The sequence below is a fragment of the Aulostomus chinensis genome, chromosome 3, assembly GCF_037954235.1.
Source record: "Aulostomus chinensis isolate RoL2024-O1b breed Wild chromosome 3, RoL_Achi_v1.0, whole genome shotgun sequence".
Lineage (NCBI taxonomy): Eukaryota > Metazoa > Chordata > Actinopteri > Syngnathiformes > Aulostomidae > Aulostomus > Aulostomus chinensis.
Window position 1 is genome coordinate 24,419,692 of NC_141322.1, and position 18,031 is coordinate 24,437,722.

The following is an 18,031-nucleotide window of genomic DNA, read 5'->3' on the forward strand; positions in this document are numbered from 1 at the left end:
CATGGGAGTTGCAGAATGACTTGTCGAATCCACAATAATGGCTGTGCCTGTTTGAGTGAGCATGAATTCATCCGTGTCTCCTCTCAAAGCGTTTATGCACCACAAGCAAATGGTGTGTGTGTGTGTGTGTGTGTGTGTGTGTGTGTGTGTGTGTGTGTGTGTTTAATCAGTGTTTCACCACTTAGCGTGTGATTCATTCTGGCAGCATCAGTCAGTTCCTGTTCACTATGATTTCGATAAGTTCATTCCAGGTGGAGCCAACCTGAGTAGACAGTGGTCTGACAGGAAACTGAACTTAAATATGTTCAAAAACCGACAAAAATATAATGAAATGTAATGGAGGTGGAGGCAAAACAGGCCAAAGCAGGTTTACAGACAAAACTGTTGTATTTACAGATGGGAGAAAATGGCCAAACTGACAGAAGAAGAAAGAGATGTGGACAGTGAAGAATGCTGGGACCTGATTGGTTAACCTTGATGGTGGACCAGCTCATCTCATGTTCGTGTCTCCCACCTTATGAATGGATAAAGTTTAATGGGGCCAATAAACAGTAACACAATGCACCACTGGATAATGAATAATTATAGACAGGACAATGGGCTCTTCTGTACTACTATGAAATCTTGCACAGTCTCATGAAAACAGCAGTACTACTTAAAACGCAACAGCAAACATTACATCTACAACTGATAAACGAGCAGTTTTTACTAAAAGGTGAAACGTTCATGTATATTTGCGTGTTTTTGTCTTATTTCTGAGACTTTCTGTTTATATCTATTAACGCCTCCAGCAAGGGGAACTATGGAGATGGTTGAGTGGAGCCCAGAGTGGCAGAAACACTCCAGCACTTATTTATCAGGGGCCCCCCAGAGCAGGCGGTGAGGGTCAAAGGGGGCCCTGTTAAGCAAAGTTGACGCTACTGAGGAAAAAGGCTCTGGGGAAGAGTTGTGATTTTATCAAGCTATGTTATTTTGTGAGTTAATCCATTCCCTCACTGAGTATAAGCACAATTTTCTCACGGGCCAGCAGCTCTGACAGAAAAGGAACTGAGCTTTGTGCTGGGAGGGTTAAAGGTTTCACAGCGGGGAGACAAAAGACTACATCATGAGATGGCTGATGTGGATAGAAATTGCTCTCCAAATACGTCAGATTTAAGACAGATTTTGATTTAAATAGACATGAAAAAGAAAATCAGCATTTATTTTACTGTGTTTACGTTCAATGCTGCTTTCACCATACAACAGCAGCGGTCAACACTGGTGCTGGGGGATGTTTGTGTTCCATTTCCTGTGTGTATCCTGTGATTTTATGAGTCTTTAAGTGTCGAATGAGATGGTCTATTGGAGTTGGGGGGGATGCCTGCTACAGCACAGTTTTCGCAATTTTCAGTCTCTTCCACCGTGTCTGCCCAAATCATGTTACCTTGAAAGGCAGGTAGATATGTGACATCAAATGTGAGTATATCTCGCTCTCTCTTATAGTTCTAGCTTTGGACACAGTTCAGTTACATCATCATATTACCGAACAGTGTAAAGAGAAAATGTGTGACCAATATTTTGATGGCTCGTTCACAAGTGGAAAAGTACCTTTCATAAAGTCCACCATTATTTCTAGATGGACGAAGCTAGGAAGAGTCCTCTAGTCCAAAGTGGATGGCTGAAGTTGAGCTGTTATACATTTGTCTTCCAGTGTGTGTGTGTGTGTGTGTGTGTGTGTGTGTGTGTGTGTTTACCTGTGTGCGTGCGTGCATGCGTGTGTGTGTGTGTCAGATTTGCAGAAGAAAAATGATGAGCGGGAAAAAAACTGACCAATCATTTTTATGTCAGCCCCTGCCTACAGCAAGCCGGGAACTCAATTACTGCATTTCTTTTCATTCTTCAGTTTCACATCATCTAATGTAACCAGAAACAGTAAAAACAGAAGAAGAGAATCGCAATTTTTATCTCCAAAGGATGCTACTTTGGTTCAATGAACTGAAATCAATCAGCTGAATCACTAGGCTGAACAGACTTTGACTTTGTTCCCAATTAAGTTTGACTAGATGGAGTTGGATGACCCCATATCTTGATCTGAAATCAAAAGGAGAAGCTGTCTCTCTTCACTGCTAGATAACTCACTTGATAATATCTTTTGAAATCAAAACTATCAAAGTTAAAAAGGAGAGAGCAAAGGGCGTGTTAAGAACAGTGAACCATGTAGGTAGAATCTGGAGGGATACGTCTGGGAGGTTCGCTCAAGCTACAGGGAAGAGATTTGTTTCAAACTCATAATTATTCTGTCATAGACACTGAGCCAGAAAGTTTTAATTTTATAATAATGTACCATCACATCTAGCACAACTGCACGTAAGTGTAGGCAGTTGTGACATTACAAAGGTTGCTAAAAACAGACCTAACACACCACCACATTTTTCAAAGGTTACTCAAATCATGCAGCAGCACAAGTTGGAGCTACAGCTCCACGAAGATAGGAGGGATTTCTGAGCAAATAGAAATAAATGTTGGATTAATTGTGACCAGGCTCACCAGGAAACTAACTCACACATTTCTACTGGAAATTACATGCGACAAGTTGGTTCAATTAACAAGGAAAGTAAAAAGATAGATGGAATATATCCAGTCACTACTGTCCCACTAACAATGTAGTCCACATCTTCAAATGTATTTTTCATTAGGTGACAGCAGCTAAAGTCAGCAAAGCAAAGAGTGTGAAAAGAAAACACTCTTAGCCGGGATTCAAATGCAGTCACAAGAGCATGAGGTATGCATTTGCTAACAGAGAAACAGCAGCAGAACTGTACCAAATCTAGTGTGACAAGCTATCCAGACAATGTTGAGGAACAGTAGGAGAAATCCTGCAGGCCCAATTATAACGAAAAGGAAAAGGGCTCTCACACAACCGATAACACACTTTTTTTGACAATATCTCTCAAAGGGGGGCACACATTCCTGGAGAAATAAGGGGCACAGGATAGACAAGCAAATGGGCAACTGGAACACTTCAAAACTACAGGACCAGATGAGATCTAGATTTGCTAGAAACGCCAACACAACGCTGACGGGACTGGGGCCGTTTGGCTAAAAGTCACCCACATGAGACAGTGCAGTTAGGAACTGTTAATTACGGAAATCTCACTTGCCTCCCTTGCTACTTGTCTGGCAGACTTATGTGGGACAATGTCCGCCCTCTCCAGCAGCAGTGCAGGTACATGAGGAGTAGGGCTGAGCAATTTTATAGATTCTGCGATATATATCTATATTTTATTTCCCCAGAGAGGATCGCTTTTTCAGCCATGAGTATTGATACATTAAGCCCCATTCAAATCCCCCGTGTTCCGCACTTTGCAGGAAGTGTTCCAGCCGCTAGTGTCGCAGTAGAGCATTTCTAGTTACCCAGACACTGATGCCTTTCTCATCCGGTTACAGCTGAGAGATTCAGGAGAATGGCGGCAAGCATTGTTCCCTCTAATTTCTCATGTGTCTGGGCATACACACAAGCTCCCTGAGCACACTGAGGAAAAATGTGAGCAACATCAGTTTTGCACACTGTGGCCACACACCTGTTCAATACCTGGGAGCATAGCAGGGTACATGGCTTATTAAAGAATCAAATAACAGCAGCAATTTCTATTAGTTTACTTTTAATATTTTCGGGGGTTTACAACTCAAACGCTGAGCTTCCGTCACCATCTCTTATCTCTGCTGCATTGTTGTTAGCTAGCTAACCTGCACAGTGCCACGGCGCATATGGGCAGGGCACATACGCAAGCACTGTCAATGCTATGATTGGCTGCATAGCCTAAGTTAACCATATCGTATCATTGGCTGGACACCTGTCACTCACCAAGTCTATGCACTGCATAATTTTCTTGTGCGCTGACAATGTGCGAGCGGTGCGCAATTGCGCAAGCGCGCAGTTTAGAGGGAACATTGGCGGCGAGAATAAATCCAGCGCTTGCATGCTTAAACACAGATGTGTGGGAGAATTTTGAGTTCAAAAACAAAAAGGAAAGCAACGATTTAGACAAAAGTATGGTGGTTTGCAAACCGTGTCACACAAACGTCAAGTACTCTGGAAATAACACCAACCTGCGAGCCCACCTAAAACATCATCACCTGGACAAGGAAATGCTAACAGAGACCGAGCCCAAGAAGCTGCGGCGTGACCCGAAACAAACCACGCTGGACAGTGATGGCAGTGGTTGCCATGAGTCCCCATCTTCTTCACCGAGTTCGCAGAAAATTACGGAGTCCATTGCCTATTTTATTTGTCAGGATTTGAGACCTTATTAGGTGGTGGAAAACACTGGCTTTAGGTGCATGGTGAACACAATGGAGCCCCGCTATGCTATAGTCCCCCGCGAATTGAATTATTGGCTGCCATGGCTTATTTTTAGTTAACTTGGTGGCTGACTGGCTAGTAGCCACCTCATATGTTCAGTATCAAGCTAAAAAAGCTACCAAAGAAGGCCACTTGCTGCACTTTAACTCTCCATTGTTCACTTTCCTTTTCAAAAGCTTGCAAGCTACAATTTGCACTCAGTTTCAATAAATGAAACCAATTTTCTCACCACATCTTTGATTCATTTTGTCCAGCATTTGCAAGCTGCCAGTCAGAGCCATATATTGTATAATTGATGCTTTCAGTTCAATTAATTCAATCCAAGTCAATGGCACACTCACAAGATGTCACCAAAATCACTTTGTCCCTTTAAAGTCTTTCATAAAAGGATGTAAGTGTATCGAATTGTATCGTGAGCCGAATATCGTGTGTCGTACAGTGACATTAGTGTATCGCTACAGCCCTAATGAGGAGTGCATGTGAGCAAATTCATACATACGTATAAATTTGAGCAGAACATTATCATATAATGTACAAACAAGAAAACAGTACTGAGGCATTCTGTTGCAGTTTCAGGGTACTTATAAAGAGTTTAATTTTGACAAAGAATAAATAGTGAAGACAGTCATAGCCAGATGTATGCTGTGAGCTTTAAATCTCCCCAGAGTCATAATTTTTCTCAAATCACTAACTTAACCAGCGCTGGGAGATAGGATGGGTGAGTTTCTGCTAGCCTTGCTTAAACAGGCAACATGTATGTATCGTCTTTGAAGTTATATTCTCACGAGTTCTGGCAGAGCTGGACTTCTAGATAGGAGATAACATTTTTAGTCCTCAGAGCAAAATGTAACTGAAACTGAAAGTGTGCACTTCTGAATCTTGGGCTGTACATTTTTATCTTTATATTAATAGCCCTGACAGTATTATAGTAATATTAAGAAGATGACATAAACTACATTTTGGTGTAATGTACTACTTAATGGAGACTATTTTTGCTGTTGTTGAAGATTGGGACTTTAAACAGTCACCTTCCGTATGATTTAATGTAATGTTTGAATTGTAGAAAATAATGAATCGATATATTTGACTAAAATGAAACATCCATCCATTCATTTTCTACCACTTAGGGTCGTGGGGGGGCTGGAGCCTATCCCAGCAGCCTTCGGACAAGAGGCGGGGTTCACCCTGGACGGGTCACCAGTCCATCACAGGGCCAACACATAGAGACAGACAACCATTCACAGTCACAGCCACACCTACGGTCAATTCAGAGTATCAATCAGCCTCGTCCCCTCTTGATGTATTTGGACTGTGGGGGGAAGGCAGAGTACCCAGAAAAAACCCACGCAGGTACAGAAAGATCAAGCCGGGGCTCGAACCCAGAACCTTCTTGCTGTGAGGTGACAGTACTAACCACTGCACCACCGTGCCACCAAATGAAACATTCAATATTCAAAAAAAAAGAACAACAGTTGCTTGCCTGTGCCTGAATGCTGTGCTCAAAATCAACTTTCTATGGCACAGCTTTTCCCCTGCAGTTCCCACCCAGCCAAGATTTGACAAAAAGGGTAAACATGTTTGTTTTATAAATAGATTTAAGTGATAAAAAATAATAAAATGACCATTTATTGGGTTCCAACAGTGGCATATAACCTTAAATTAAGAAAAGCATTTGACAAAACAGAATGGAACTCAACTTTACATAAAGAGAGCAACAGTTCTTTAAATAACAGAATCTAAATGGAGTGCTTAAAAGGACTGAATGTACTATTATTACAAAATTAAGATTTTATTGGCAGGAATATTGTTTACATCCAGAGGGCCATCCTTGATTAACAGAGGACCGTGGCCACAAAAGGGGGGGGGGGGGGGGGGGTGGGGGTATAGTGAGAGAGCCAAGACATTTCTGGACACTGCTGGTTCTTTCTGGCCTGGCCTTTTCATCACACTACTTGTGCCCAGCATCACTGCATACACACATGGATTATGCAGGCTTAGTTGTGGAAGCTCCACAGAGCTTCTATTAGCAAAGAGACGGTGTGTATTTTGAATGTCCTGACAAGAAGATGTACATGTATTCTCTAAAATACAGTTTTATGGCTGTTTACCAAATCTACTGTACTGATGAACATTTTCTCATTTTTTTTATTTACATATTTGTATTCATGAAGGGCAGGTTAGCGGAGTTATGACTTCAGTGTACAATCACCCAGGGATACATTTGATGATGATCGCCATTCACTGCTGTGTTGCGGTGGTAATCAACCAGCCCCTGACATCACTCTGCTGGTTTTGTACCATGTTGAAGTTAAAGGTGGACAAATTGGTTTGTGGAACTGTTAAGGTGTGTTTCTGAAGTCACACAACGTGGTGGCCAACGTTTTTTAAGTGTGTTCAGCGCAGTTAATATTTCTATGTGATCCAGGCACTTACACCAGCAACCAGTAATGCACTGTAATTCAATTATAACCTGTGCAATGCGTGTTATTTGTATGACTTTTTATTCTCATTTCTATTATTTTTGTATTTTAACTCAAACCCATTTACAGAAAATAAAAAGAATGTGTGGCACATCTCCCTGCAGAGATTTCCATGTTGGTACTGATCACTTGTGTTGCTGGACATTTGAGGAATATATATATTAAAAAAAAAACGTTTGCATAATCTTGAATAAAATATAGGAATGTTTCATTAGAATATATCAAACTTTGGCACATACTGGTTCAATCATAGAAACACACGTTCTTTTCAGATATTGAAGAGAGGCGGTGTGGTTTGCTTGTGCTGAAACAAATGCATAGAGCCCCTACCTGCGAGCCAGCATCTAAATAGAATAGGTGTGCATTTCCCTCACTTCCTTATTTTTAGCCACATTAGCTACACAGTATCACGTAACCTTGGGACCATGAGAACCAAGAGATAACCATTAGTCAGCCTCTACTGAGCTTGAGTCAGGCGCTGCCAAAACATTTTACATCACGTCTTTCATGCAGACTATATTTTGATGCAAAGTTTCATTACACCTTTATACAAAGTCCCAGTGGTTTCATTTATGGTTCATGACTGTATGATTCATGTAGACTGTAGCATGAATACCGCTTTAACTGTACTTATGTGAAAATGCAGTAAGCACACACGAGTGTGTTTCATGAATTTCTGAGGTAAGATTAGATTTGAAGAGGTTCATTTGTGTCTGTGATGGGAGTTAGCTGAAGGATGCTTTGTCAGCATTCTCAACAAGCACTAACCCCCGAACCTAATCTCTCCCTGTCTGTCTCCCTGCCACACACAGCTCGCGCTCCTCCGTGCCTCAAACCCTCACGGACTACACTTGTACTACACACAAGCCGGGTGTTGAAAGCCCATTTCTTTTTTGAGTCCTGTTATAGGTGTAGTTTGTCTCTTTAAGCACAGAATTCTCTTGTTTTAAATGTTGAAAGGGCTACACGCTAGTGTTCTTTGATGGGTACATGCAACTGGGGTTACTTAAAATGTTTCATTTACTTAATAAAGAAGAGTATGTTGACCTACATGGGATTAATGTGGGTTTTTTGGGTTTTTTTTTGGGCTGTTTCTTGTACCATGGTATTGATTTAGGTGTCTAGAATTGGGGGATTCACTGGTGTTAGCATCAGCTCCTAAAAGTCTGGTAGCAAAGCCTCCTTCTTTGTTTCACTACCTCATTATTTCATTTAGATCGTAGAACTGCAAAAATGCCATCATCCTTTGACATCCTCAAAGAGATCAACTGTCTTCATGGAAGATCTTAGTCCCAGTAGATCTCCCAGTGTCAAAATACCACTCCTTTCAGTTTTGTTTCCTTCTTCATCAGGTATGAGATCATTATTTTACACTGTGCCTTTGTGGAAAGTTCTACAAATATACTTCGCTAGCTCAGGAAGTGTAACAGCATGTGTGCTGGAGAGTGAGTAAAATCTACAGTAAAAATAATATAGGGAGGAACACAGTGGCACATCAAAGGTGTTTTTTTTTTTTTTTTTAATTTCACATGTATTATTTTTTCTCCATAAAAAAAATATATCTGTTCAGGATGTTGAATAAGATAAACAGTTTTGGCAGTTTATTGTAACAGAAACCCCATGTCATGATTGCAATGTTACAAATTTTCACTGAACACCAATTCAAATGTGATAATATGGTGTGGGCAGACCAGGAAAGATATTAAGGTGACCCACCTCTGCTCTCCTTGTCCTTCCTCCACACACACACACACACACACACACACACACACACACACACACACACACACACACACACACACACACACACACACACACAGAGTTGAGGAGGCTGCATGAGGCTCTCTATTAGAGCACACAAACCAATACACAACCACACACAAATAGTAAGGCTGTAAATATCAGTGGGAGGAAATGAAGGCAGCTGTAGTTTTATGGTTTCATTTGGTCGGTTATATTTATCTGACCCTCTCAGGTGTTTACAGTCTCTCTCTCTTTCTCTCTCTCTCTCTCTCACACACACACACACACACACACACACACACGATTTATTCAATCACATTTTGATGTGCTGTGTGACAGGAGGAGAGAGGGACAGGAACAGAAAACATATTCCTGAGAAAATACTGGCCTACTATTTTCTTTTTCATAGTCTGATTGACTTTGCACAAATTATTATTTCTTAAGAACGTCAAATTCTAAATTCAGAGCAGGAGGAGGCATCCAAAGCAACCGATGTTTTTGTTTTTGTTTTGTTTTTAATTTCCAAAATAATTATTACATGCAATATAGCAGCAGTTAGCGTTAGCTTGTCTCACATTGAGTATTTTTTAAATGGGTTTTCATTTAAATGTCGGACAGAAATTCTGAGGTTCAAACCAGCTTAAGATATTTCAACCAATTTGGTCAATGACATAAATCATGTCAGTTCATTTGAGCTGTCAAATAAAAAAAAATGCTTATGTGTCCTAAAATCAGCAGTTACAATTGGTTAGGCCAGACTGCAGAGGTTTTCTCGAACATGACACATCACGTGACACTGGCCTCCCACCCTATTTCAATCTGTTCATTTAAGTCCCTATTCATATTTGGAAATATAAGCTTAACCATCGATAAATATGTAATGTCTATTATGTACCAAATTTGCACAGGTTTCATTTTGTGAGAGTCGTGACTATCCTATGCTATTGTTTACAGACAACAGCTAGTTCTCGCCTCTTTCTGCCCCCCCCCCCCCCCCGTGTGTGTCAAGGGGTTATGCTCACAAACGGTGCAGAGCAGAAACAGCTGAGGTGAAGATAACATTAATTGAGTTGATAACAACTCGCTGCATTACTGTAAGTGCAATACATTCTAGAAAGAAGTCGGCCCAAAACATCTTGAAGTCAGCACAAAATCTCTGCCAACCTGAATCTGGTGACAGCAGAGGTGACGCTGGAAAAATCCTGCCACATGAGCAATAACAGCACCTTTAGTGTAACTTGCTTCAGTCTTGTTAAAAATACTTATCTGACAGATTCTCACATTACTGTTTGCATATTCCAAATATTTAACATGAGTGAGGCAGTTTCTCCTTGATCCAAGTCGAGGGCCGTCTGTGTTATAAATTTCAAAGAGCAATGAAAGATGCCTCTAGCGCAGTTGCTGTTGCTGTGCACATGAAGAAAGACTGTTTCCCTGACCTTTAACACTGCAGCGGTGCCAAGTTGTTGGCTGTGTTACTGAGTTTTCTGATACGTTGCCAAAATCCCCCAAAAAATAAACATGAATTTCATGTTATACTGTATTACTGTAAAACCTGGTGAATAAAACGCAACTTTAGTTGGATATTTTTCAGTAAATGCAATGACTCTTATCAACCGGTTCGTCACATACACCAGCAAAATGCAGCAACAGGTGCCTGGCTGTGTCTGGATTCGTCTAAAAATGTGACACACTTTCGTTAATGCCAACACAGTTTTCCTGCAAACTTCTCAACGACAAGTTCAACCACAAATTTTTCGGTTCATTCGTCTAGTTCAGACTCCTTAAGAAAATCAGTGATTTTATGAGAGCAGTGTCCAACAAGCTGCCATTTCAGTCCCCAGCTCTGGGGCTCCAATTTGCACCCTAGGCCAAGTCATACAGCCCGGGCCTCCAGCAGCATGCTGGTGCTACATCTGACCCTTCTGCTCTGCTGCGGCTGCTCTCTGTCCACTGGCAGTAGAAGTCAATACACAGCGGGAACCACTACATGAAGAGCCACAGGTTCTGGCCCTTCCACAAGATCTTCTCACAACAAGCCCACAGCAGCAGCATAGCAAGATATGCTCACTCCTGGTATGTTGCAGACATGATGTGTTTTTGTAGGCTGCCTTTTAATGACGTGTTGTTAAATGTGCACATTAACAACAAATATTATTGTGTCAACTGCAACAAAAAAGTTGCAGATGAGCATTAATACCCATCAACTGACATTAGACACTACCTGTGGTATAACTGGATTTTGTGAGGTGGCTTTTCTCTGGAACTAAAATATTCTCGACGAAAATCCTCATTTACCATCTGCAGCTTTGTAATCTCTAGTTTGGAAAACCACACCAACACAAGCAGAGGAGCTACTTGACATCAAAAATATTCACACACACACAAACGCAAGCGCACACTCAACATGTTACCCTCAGTGAGCCTTCAAGCCTCTTTCGACTTTTCACTCCTCTATCAGGTACTCAGGGGGAAGGGAAACCCATGAAATGATTCTTGACATGACGGATCACAGGGCAGCACTGGCTGAGCCTTCTGATATCAACACTTTTCTGCCTGACTGTGGACAAGTAAGGCAAGGGGATTTGCAATGATTTCCCCTGACTGTGGCTCTAGCTGTGTCTGCTCTGCTGACTGAAGTCACTTCACTACCCACCTGTGCAACTTAACTCTGTCAGACAAAAACGGTGACAACGTTTTCGGTGAAATAAATGTTGTCATGACCAAAAGGAAAAGGCAACTAAATTCTTTGAAGGGACATTTTGTAGGTGTAAGCGTTGGCCCATGTTAACTTGTATTAACAATCTTTTCCTCAAGAGGCAATAGTGAGCCACCTTAGCATGAAGCCACAGCTACTTACCCAGGAGATGTGCATGCCGCTGATACAACAGGGCTCTCCTTTGTTTCTTACTGTGAGGTTGGACACCTACACTTCCTGATAACATGCTGCTCCCTATCGCCAAAAAGTTTAAAAAAAAAAAAAAATTGTGATGCTTGACACATATTATCATTTTCAAGCCAAGTCAAGTCAAGTCAACCAAAAGACTTGACTTTTTTTTGCTGGGGGACACACAGCGTTCCTGTGAAGAAATCAGGTGACACGGGGAGAGCATGTTTAGTCCCTTCATTTTTTTTTTAAGCTCAACAAAAGTTCTTATCCCAGGTTCACAATGTTTTTAACACTCTCCGGAGGAAATATGATTTGAGGGAAACTGACATAAAAACACCCATATTCATGAAATATTTCAAGTCAAATGACTAAACTGTGTGAATCGAAGAGAAATGCGGGACCTGAGTTTTGGCAGCGTAAGTAGATGAGTATGTGCCAGAGGGGGGGAAAAAACACACACACCTAAAGTGTAAACATCTACTTATTCTACTGCCAACCTTTGCAGCAGGACTTATCTAAAACTTCTCCCCAGTTTTGACATGAAGTAAAAGTACTTCCAATTGGTGTCAAAAAGTGTTTAATGTTTGGAAGAGAGCTCATTAGCATGCTGAGATGCTGAAGGGTGTGAGCCAGCAATATTCTTTATTTTTGAGTCTTAAGTCTCCTCTTGCTGTTTCGATGAAACTCATTATTTGGATGGCTCCACCGAAGTCAGATCAAAGTATTATTTCACAGATTCTCTCTCTCTCAGCTCGTCATATGTAGCCCGTAATATAAAACTACCTAAGAAATGTATCAAAACATATAAAGGTGTAATAAAAAAAAAACAGTTTACATCTATATATTCATTTGGAGTAGAATGTAAACAGAGTAGGAAGAAGTATTCTAACTTTTTCAAGAGATAGAAATGTACTCTCTTACCGTCAGTATAATATTAGTGGAGGTTTTTTTCTTTCAAGTGCCTGAGACCACTTCAGCACCTTTTGAAATCTCATCTTTGTGGTAAGTTTTAGTTTCCAGAAGCTCTTTGCAGCAAAGTGCAAATGGGCACGGAAAAAAAGGCTCAATAGGACAAAGATGAAATAAGAGTTGATTTGGGTACCTGAGAGGAAAAGGTCTTACCTTCAAGGATGACTTCCTTGCCTGTCTTCTTCAAGGCTTGCACAGCCTCATCATGTGTGGCCTCCCGTAAGTCATAACCGTTGACAGATAATATGGCATCCCCAACGTAAAGGGCCTCCGTCTGGTCAGCTGCCAAGCCCTTAAATATCTTGGAGATGAGAATTGGCATTTTGTTCTCCTTCCCACCTGCATGGAAAGATTGAAAATTCTGTTATGCTGCGGTTTCTACTGGAATGCAGGCTTGCGGATTTTAGCACTTGCATGATGCAGCCACAGCACCAGTGGATGACCCCTCACTGAAAAACCTTTGAAGTGACTGGTAATACTGTTGAGTGATTTTTACTTGTCTTTTAACTTGAAAATTGTTTTCTCAAACTATTCCATTCATGACTCTACCTTGGGCTCTGAAATACAGTCGCAGACATTTTTTTTTTTATAATTTTGATTAAATTATTAATAGATGTAATAACAAGAAGAAATCAATAATGAGAAAAGTAGATATAAATTAACATGCCAGGTGTAAAAAATGTAAAAAGACAATAAATACATGCTATGAGGGCATATGAGGTTACTTCAGTCACCTAAACTGCATTCCGAAGTGAATATAAAGAGAGACCTCCATCACCAACTTCCCTATCACTTCCTCCCTCGCCACTTCTCTCTCGTCAGCGCTCTTCAGCTTACGAGCTGAAGGTCAGCTCGTAAGCTGATAGATCTGCCTCTTGCTGTGGGCTTCATCTCCATGAGGAATATTGTCATTAATGTCAGCCGACAGTTGGACATAATTTCTCACAAGCCCAGCTACCTCTGGGTGATTCCTTTAGGATTTAAGTCATGCATTTCCACAGAGGCCACATCCTGATGCTCCTATTTAAAAAAAAACAAAAAAAAAACAACACCTGGCCTCAGCCGACACACTCCCTCTTTAGTATGCATGTCAATCACGATGCCAGTCAAGTTTCAGAGAGAGAGATTTATCTACTACTTGACTGTGCCGGAGCATCAGATTGCTGCATGACTGAGTGTTACAAGAGAAGTAATGCCCTCTACTTACTGAGTCCCTGAATCGTGATGTGTTGATAGAAATTTCAGAGTGCAGGTGAACCTTCAGCATTGGTAATGATGTTATTAAATCTTTCCTCATTGAGTATATCTATCAAAATAACACCTCTGAGACGGACTGTGTGATAAATGTACTGAAATTTGGCACCGAATTATCTTGTACTGTAAATGAAAGGTTTTATGTCGCTAAAAAGCAGACAGTCTCCTATAAAGTTATTGTTCAAAAAGATAATATTGATATCTTGCTTGCAAAATATAAAATAAAATAAAAAGATATATTTTGGAGCCTCATGGGCTCCATAACTGTATATGCTTTTGTTACCAGAACATTTGAAAATTGGATCTCGATGATTTATCTTATTTAAAAAAATAGACTGACATATAAACACAGATAAATATACAGTAATACATAAAATAAACATATGTAGGCATACGTACACTTCATAAATAGTCATTCATTGTGAGATACAATCCCACAGATGCCAGCAGTTATATACTTCACTAGTCCTTCCAGTCCACGAAAATAATTTTCAAATCAAGCTGGAACATTACGAATACATATCTGTACTTCTTAAGTTAATCATTGATCAGTATCTAACATAATGAGGATGGAAAAATATTAATCTGCAGCTCTCAATTTAAATAGTCTGGAGCCCTGTGAAAGCACCATCCCGCTCACTCCACCAATCCAAACTTTCCCAGCTGGTTTGAGGATTAAATTTGAATACCTTTCAGTCACAAGTTGCTTCTCTAACCTTTAGGTTACCTTTGCCCCCAATTTGCACCGCCATAGAACCCACAGCAAATTACATTGCTCTCTAATCTCCTTCCACGACAGGAAGACTCCATGGTAATAGCAGCAATACACACAGACGGATTCTTCCATGTACTGCCATCACCAAGCATTAAAAACCAGACATTGTTTAAGGCTACGTGTCCAGTAATGACAGACGGCTGGCTCTACTCAGCAGGGAAGCTTCAACTGAACTCACGTTTACAGTAAGAGGTAAACAATGTAAACAATAGTGACTGCACACGACTGCAACGCTACAGATCCAAGCACTGAAGTGATTCGGTTGAAACAGTATACGCTTACATCAAACAATAATCGCCAGGGCGAGATATGGTGAATGGCCTTTCAATTTCATTAGAGCTGACATGCTAATATCTCATGAACCGTACCCATGCTAAGAGAGAGCTCCCCAGCGGATTCCCCACTGCAGCGCTACCTCCTTTTACTGGATGATCAATGTTAATTTATACCAAACATCTATTAAAGGTAAACGGCTGGACAAGTAGGGAAAAGACAGCTTTTAAGTGTCAAAATGAAAAAAGGTTGATGTCAGAATGATTTTTGATGAAAGGGATGGGGATAGATGTGTATGGTGTGTTTGAATAAGGCATATGGGTTAGAGATATTTTGTGAAGTGAAACTCCTGCCGAGATGAAACTATTACATTTCCTTCCTAAATACATTCCAGTTTATTTCCAGTGCCAGGCAACTTTTATTGACATGAATGCTGAATACAAATCCTCAAACATGCAGTCACAAAAAAATACCGTCAATTTGTCTGCCACTCCGACACAACCCTTAATCTTGACATATTCCTTTCCTATCCATACCCTTCCACCTCCAACTTTTCATGTCAGTCACATTTCTGCACCCGTCAGCTGGCAACCTGTCATTGGGATGACAAGAGGGGGGCTGAGGTGGAGCCACTGAGGCTACCAGTGACAGGTAAATGAATGGTGCTGGTTCATACAATGTTGACATGTACCTCATTAAGTAATTTGGTGCGGAGAAAGAGTTTGTTGTTATAGTGCTCCTCTCAAGGACTCATGCATAATCAGCAGCTTCATTTCATCTGCTGGTGCCTCATTTGGTGTGAATAAAAACAAGGAGAAAAGTGCATTAGGAAAATGATGAGAATTATGTGTTTAGGTGCATATAATTTCAATAATAGCGTGAGTTAAAACAGAAGTTAAATTAGGAGAAATGACAGTCGGTAACCACTAAAGACATCCAATCAGCTGACCTGAATCAGAATCCACTGAGTGAGACAATGATTCAAGCTGAGAAACAACTTTCAAACAAGAGTTTATCACTCAAAGGCCATGACTGCCATCACCTCATTTCTATATCGTGAGAAACAAGAGACTTTGCTTTACATTGTAATGTAAGTCATTTGTTTTTATGAAGAACAGTGAATTCTAAAAGTCCCGTTTTCAGTGTGCCCTCCTGGAATTCCCGGTTTCACTTAACAGTGGAGCCCACGAGACAGTTTAGATTAGATAATCCTACGAAAATGTGCTTTCATTCTCATAAAATATACTGGGAATAAAACCAAGCAGGGTTTTGAGAACAGTTGAACTTGGTCTCCAACTCTGTGTCACTATTAAAAAAAAAATCCTGGATCTGCCCTGTGACTCAGATCCACTCCAAAAAATGAAAAATGCTCCACCCCTCCAGCCTCCACCAAGGATGATGAAAACTGCCCAAGTAACTTTGGCATAATCAAGCTAACAGACTGATAAACTGCAGGGAAAGCATAACCTTTTAGCCAGAGCTAAATGTAGAAAATTACCACAAAAAAATCTAAAAATACTAAAAATATTTCACATTTTCACAGTGAATGTAGTTTAATATTGAGACAGATGTGGGAAAATACATTCATTGACAGAGTCTTCTGAGCCGAGTTTACTTACAGGAATATTGCCAAAGTGAACTCTTAGGTGATAGGTACTAAAACACATGCTTAGGTACCAGAATATGATCCCAAATTATGTGTCTAATATTGCATTGATTTGAACTTGCATGGAATCCCACCTCAGTGGAGTAAAACATATCAAATCAAATGATAGAAAAAAAATCCCCCAAAAACGTACACTTCACTAATGGTTTAACATAAGCTTAAAAAAAAAATCACTGTAGGATAATCCACAGATAAAAGTCTACTATAGCTCCGGGAAAAAACAATTCAACCAAGTTTGTGGAGGTAACCTCTTTTTTTTAGTTTGACCAGCAGGCCCGTCTAGAGACCTCAAGCCTAACTTCCTAGCCTCGGTCTTAAATTTAGACATGTGAGAGTAAAGGTTGACTGCCTCCATGCTTTCAGAAAGCCGGGGTGGGCTCCCTAAAATTAACACTAGTTGAGTAATCCACTCCCAGCTACATAGCTTTCATCTCTGGCCAATGACAACTGGCCTCTGTGAGCTGCTGCTCTCAGCTGTTCACATTGTGGTGTCAGCTAGCCCACAACATGCTTTGCCCTGTCCTTACTTAACTTTCCTTTCTTTCTTTCTCTGTCTTTTCATTTCACTTCTTTAACTTGTATGCCTCTCTGTCTTTCTTGGTTTATTTCTCTAGTACACTCTTGTTCCACTCTCTCCTCATCACTGCCTTTGAACAACCAGCATCACAACAATGTCAAAACCACAGGATGCCAGCAATGATTTTGTTTTAATAACATGCTGCCTCATTTTCAAAGCCTCCCATTTCCACAGAGATGGACAGTATATTTCTGTCATTAGAGGCTGGCTTTGCTTTTGTTAGGACCGTAGGAGTGGAGGAACTACAATCAATGGGTCACCATTAGGATCTTCATGATTTTGATTCTAAATCTTAAAATCCATAGTCATGATTGTTCATTTTCAGCAATCTAAATCACAAGCAAAATCGCAATTGTCACAGAATACTTTTGTCCACCTCCACATACTTGTGTTCATCGGGGGGGAAAAAACTTCCGAGACACACCTGCTACGTAGCAAAATGCCATGTGTGCCATCAGAGCCTGAGCAATTAAAATGAACCGGAAGAACAACAGCGCGCAGATGCATCCTTGGCAACAGCAACGCTCACAGTAGCAGAGCTGCTAGTCTCCAAGCAAGGACTAGCTTCCCTGTCAGTAGCAACAGTGCTACCAGCTTCCTCTGCACTGTCGCCAGAGTCAGGTTTCAGATATTTGTGCTAACTTTAACACGTTTGGGATCATCTTCTGTCCAGCAATCACAGTGATGTAATGAGATGTTGTCACAACGATTAGCGTTACCTTACCACACACACACACACGGTGAGAGAGCAGAGAATCGCTCTCGTCTGTAAACAATAGCAAAACAACGAAGAATGAACTAACAGGAAACAAGTCTACCAGCATGAAATGATCTATGAATCAATGCAAATCAATAGTGAGATACCTAAAAGAAATCTAAAATTTGAAAAGCAAAGGATAGTATAATGGACTTAGTAGAATCCTGAGGTCCCTGATCTTTACAACATAACAACTGTGGATCATCAATACATGCAAAGGGAAGATCTCGAAGGACATCAAGCATTTAAGTCCCTTCAAACCACGACAGTACAAGGTGACGCAAACCCTAACATAGAACACAGGA

At 40.7% G+C, this 18,031-nt stretch overlaps 1 protein-coding gene across 2 annotated transcripts in view; it reads right to left on the reverse strand.

The window, feature by feature from the left end:
- The window catches only part of snta1 (syntrophin, alpha 1), a 31,783-nt gene that overhangs the window by 11,507 nt on the left and 2,245 nt on the right, over positions 1-18,031 (reverse strand). The window contains exons 2-3 of one of the 2 annotated variants that reach the window (XM_086200837.1): positions 12,578-12,763; positions 11,426-11,518 (exon numbers count right to left, since the gene is read on the reverse strand). In XM_086200837.1, the coding sequence (XP_086056963.1) occupies positions 11,426-11,518; positions 12,578-12,763 (279 nt within the window). The remainder of the gene's footprint in view (positions 1-11,425; positions 11,519-12,577; positions 12,764-18,031) is intronic. The other variant, XM_086200838.1, reaches the window with a different exon arrangement.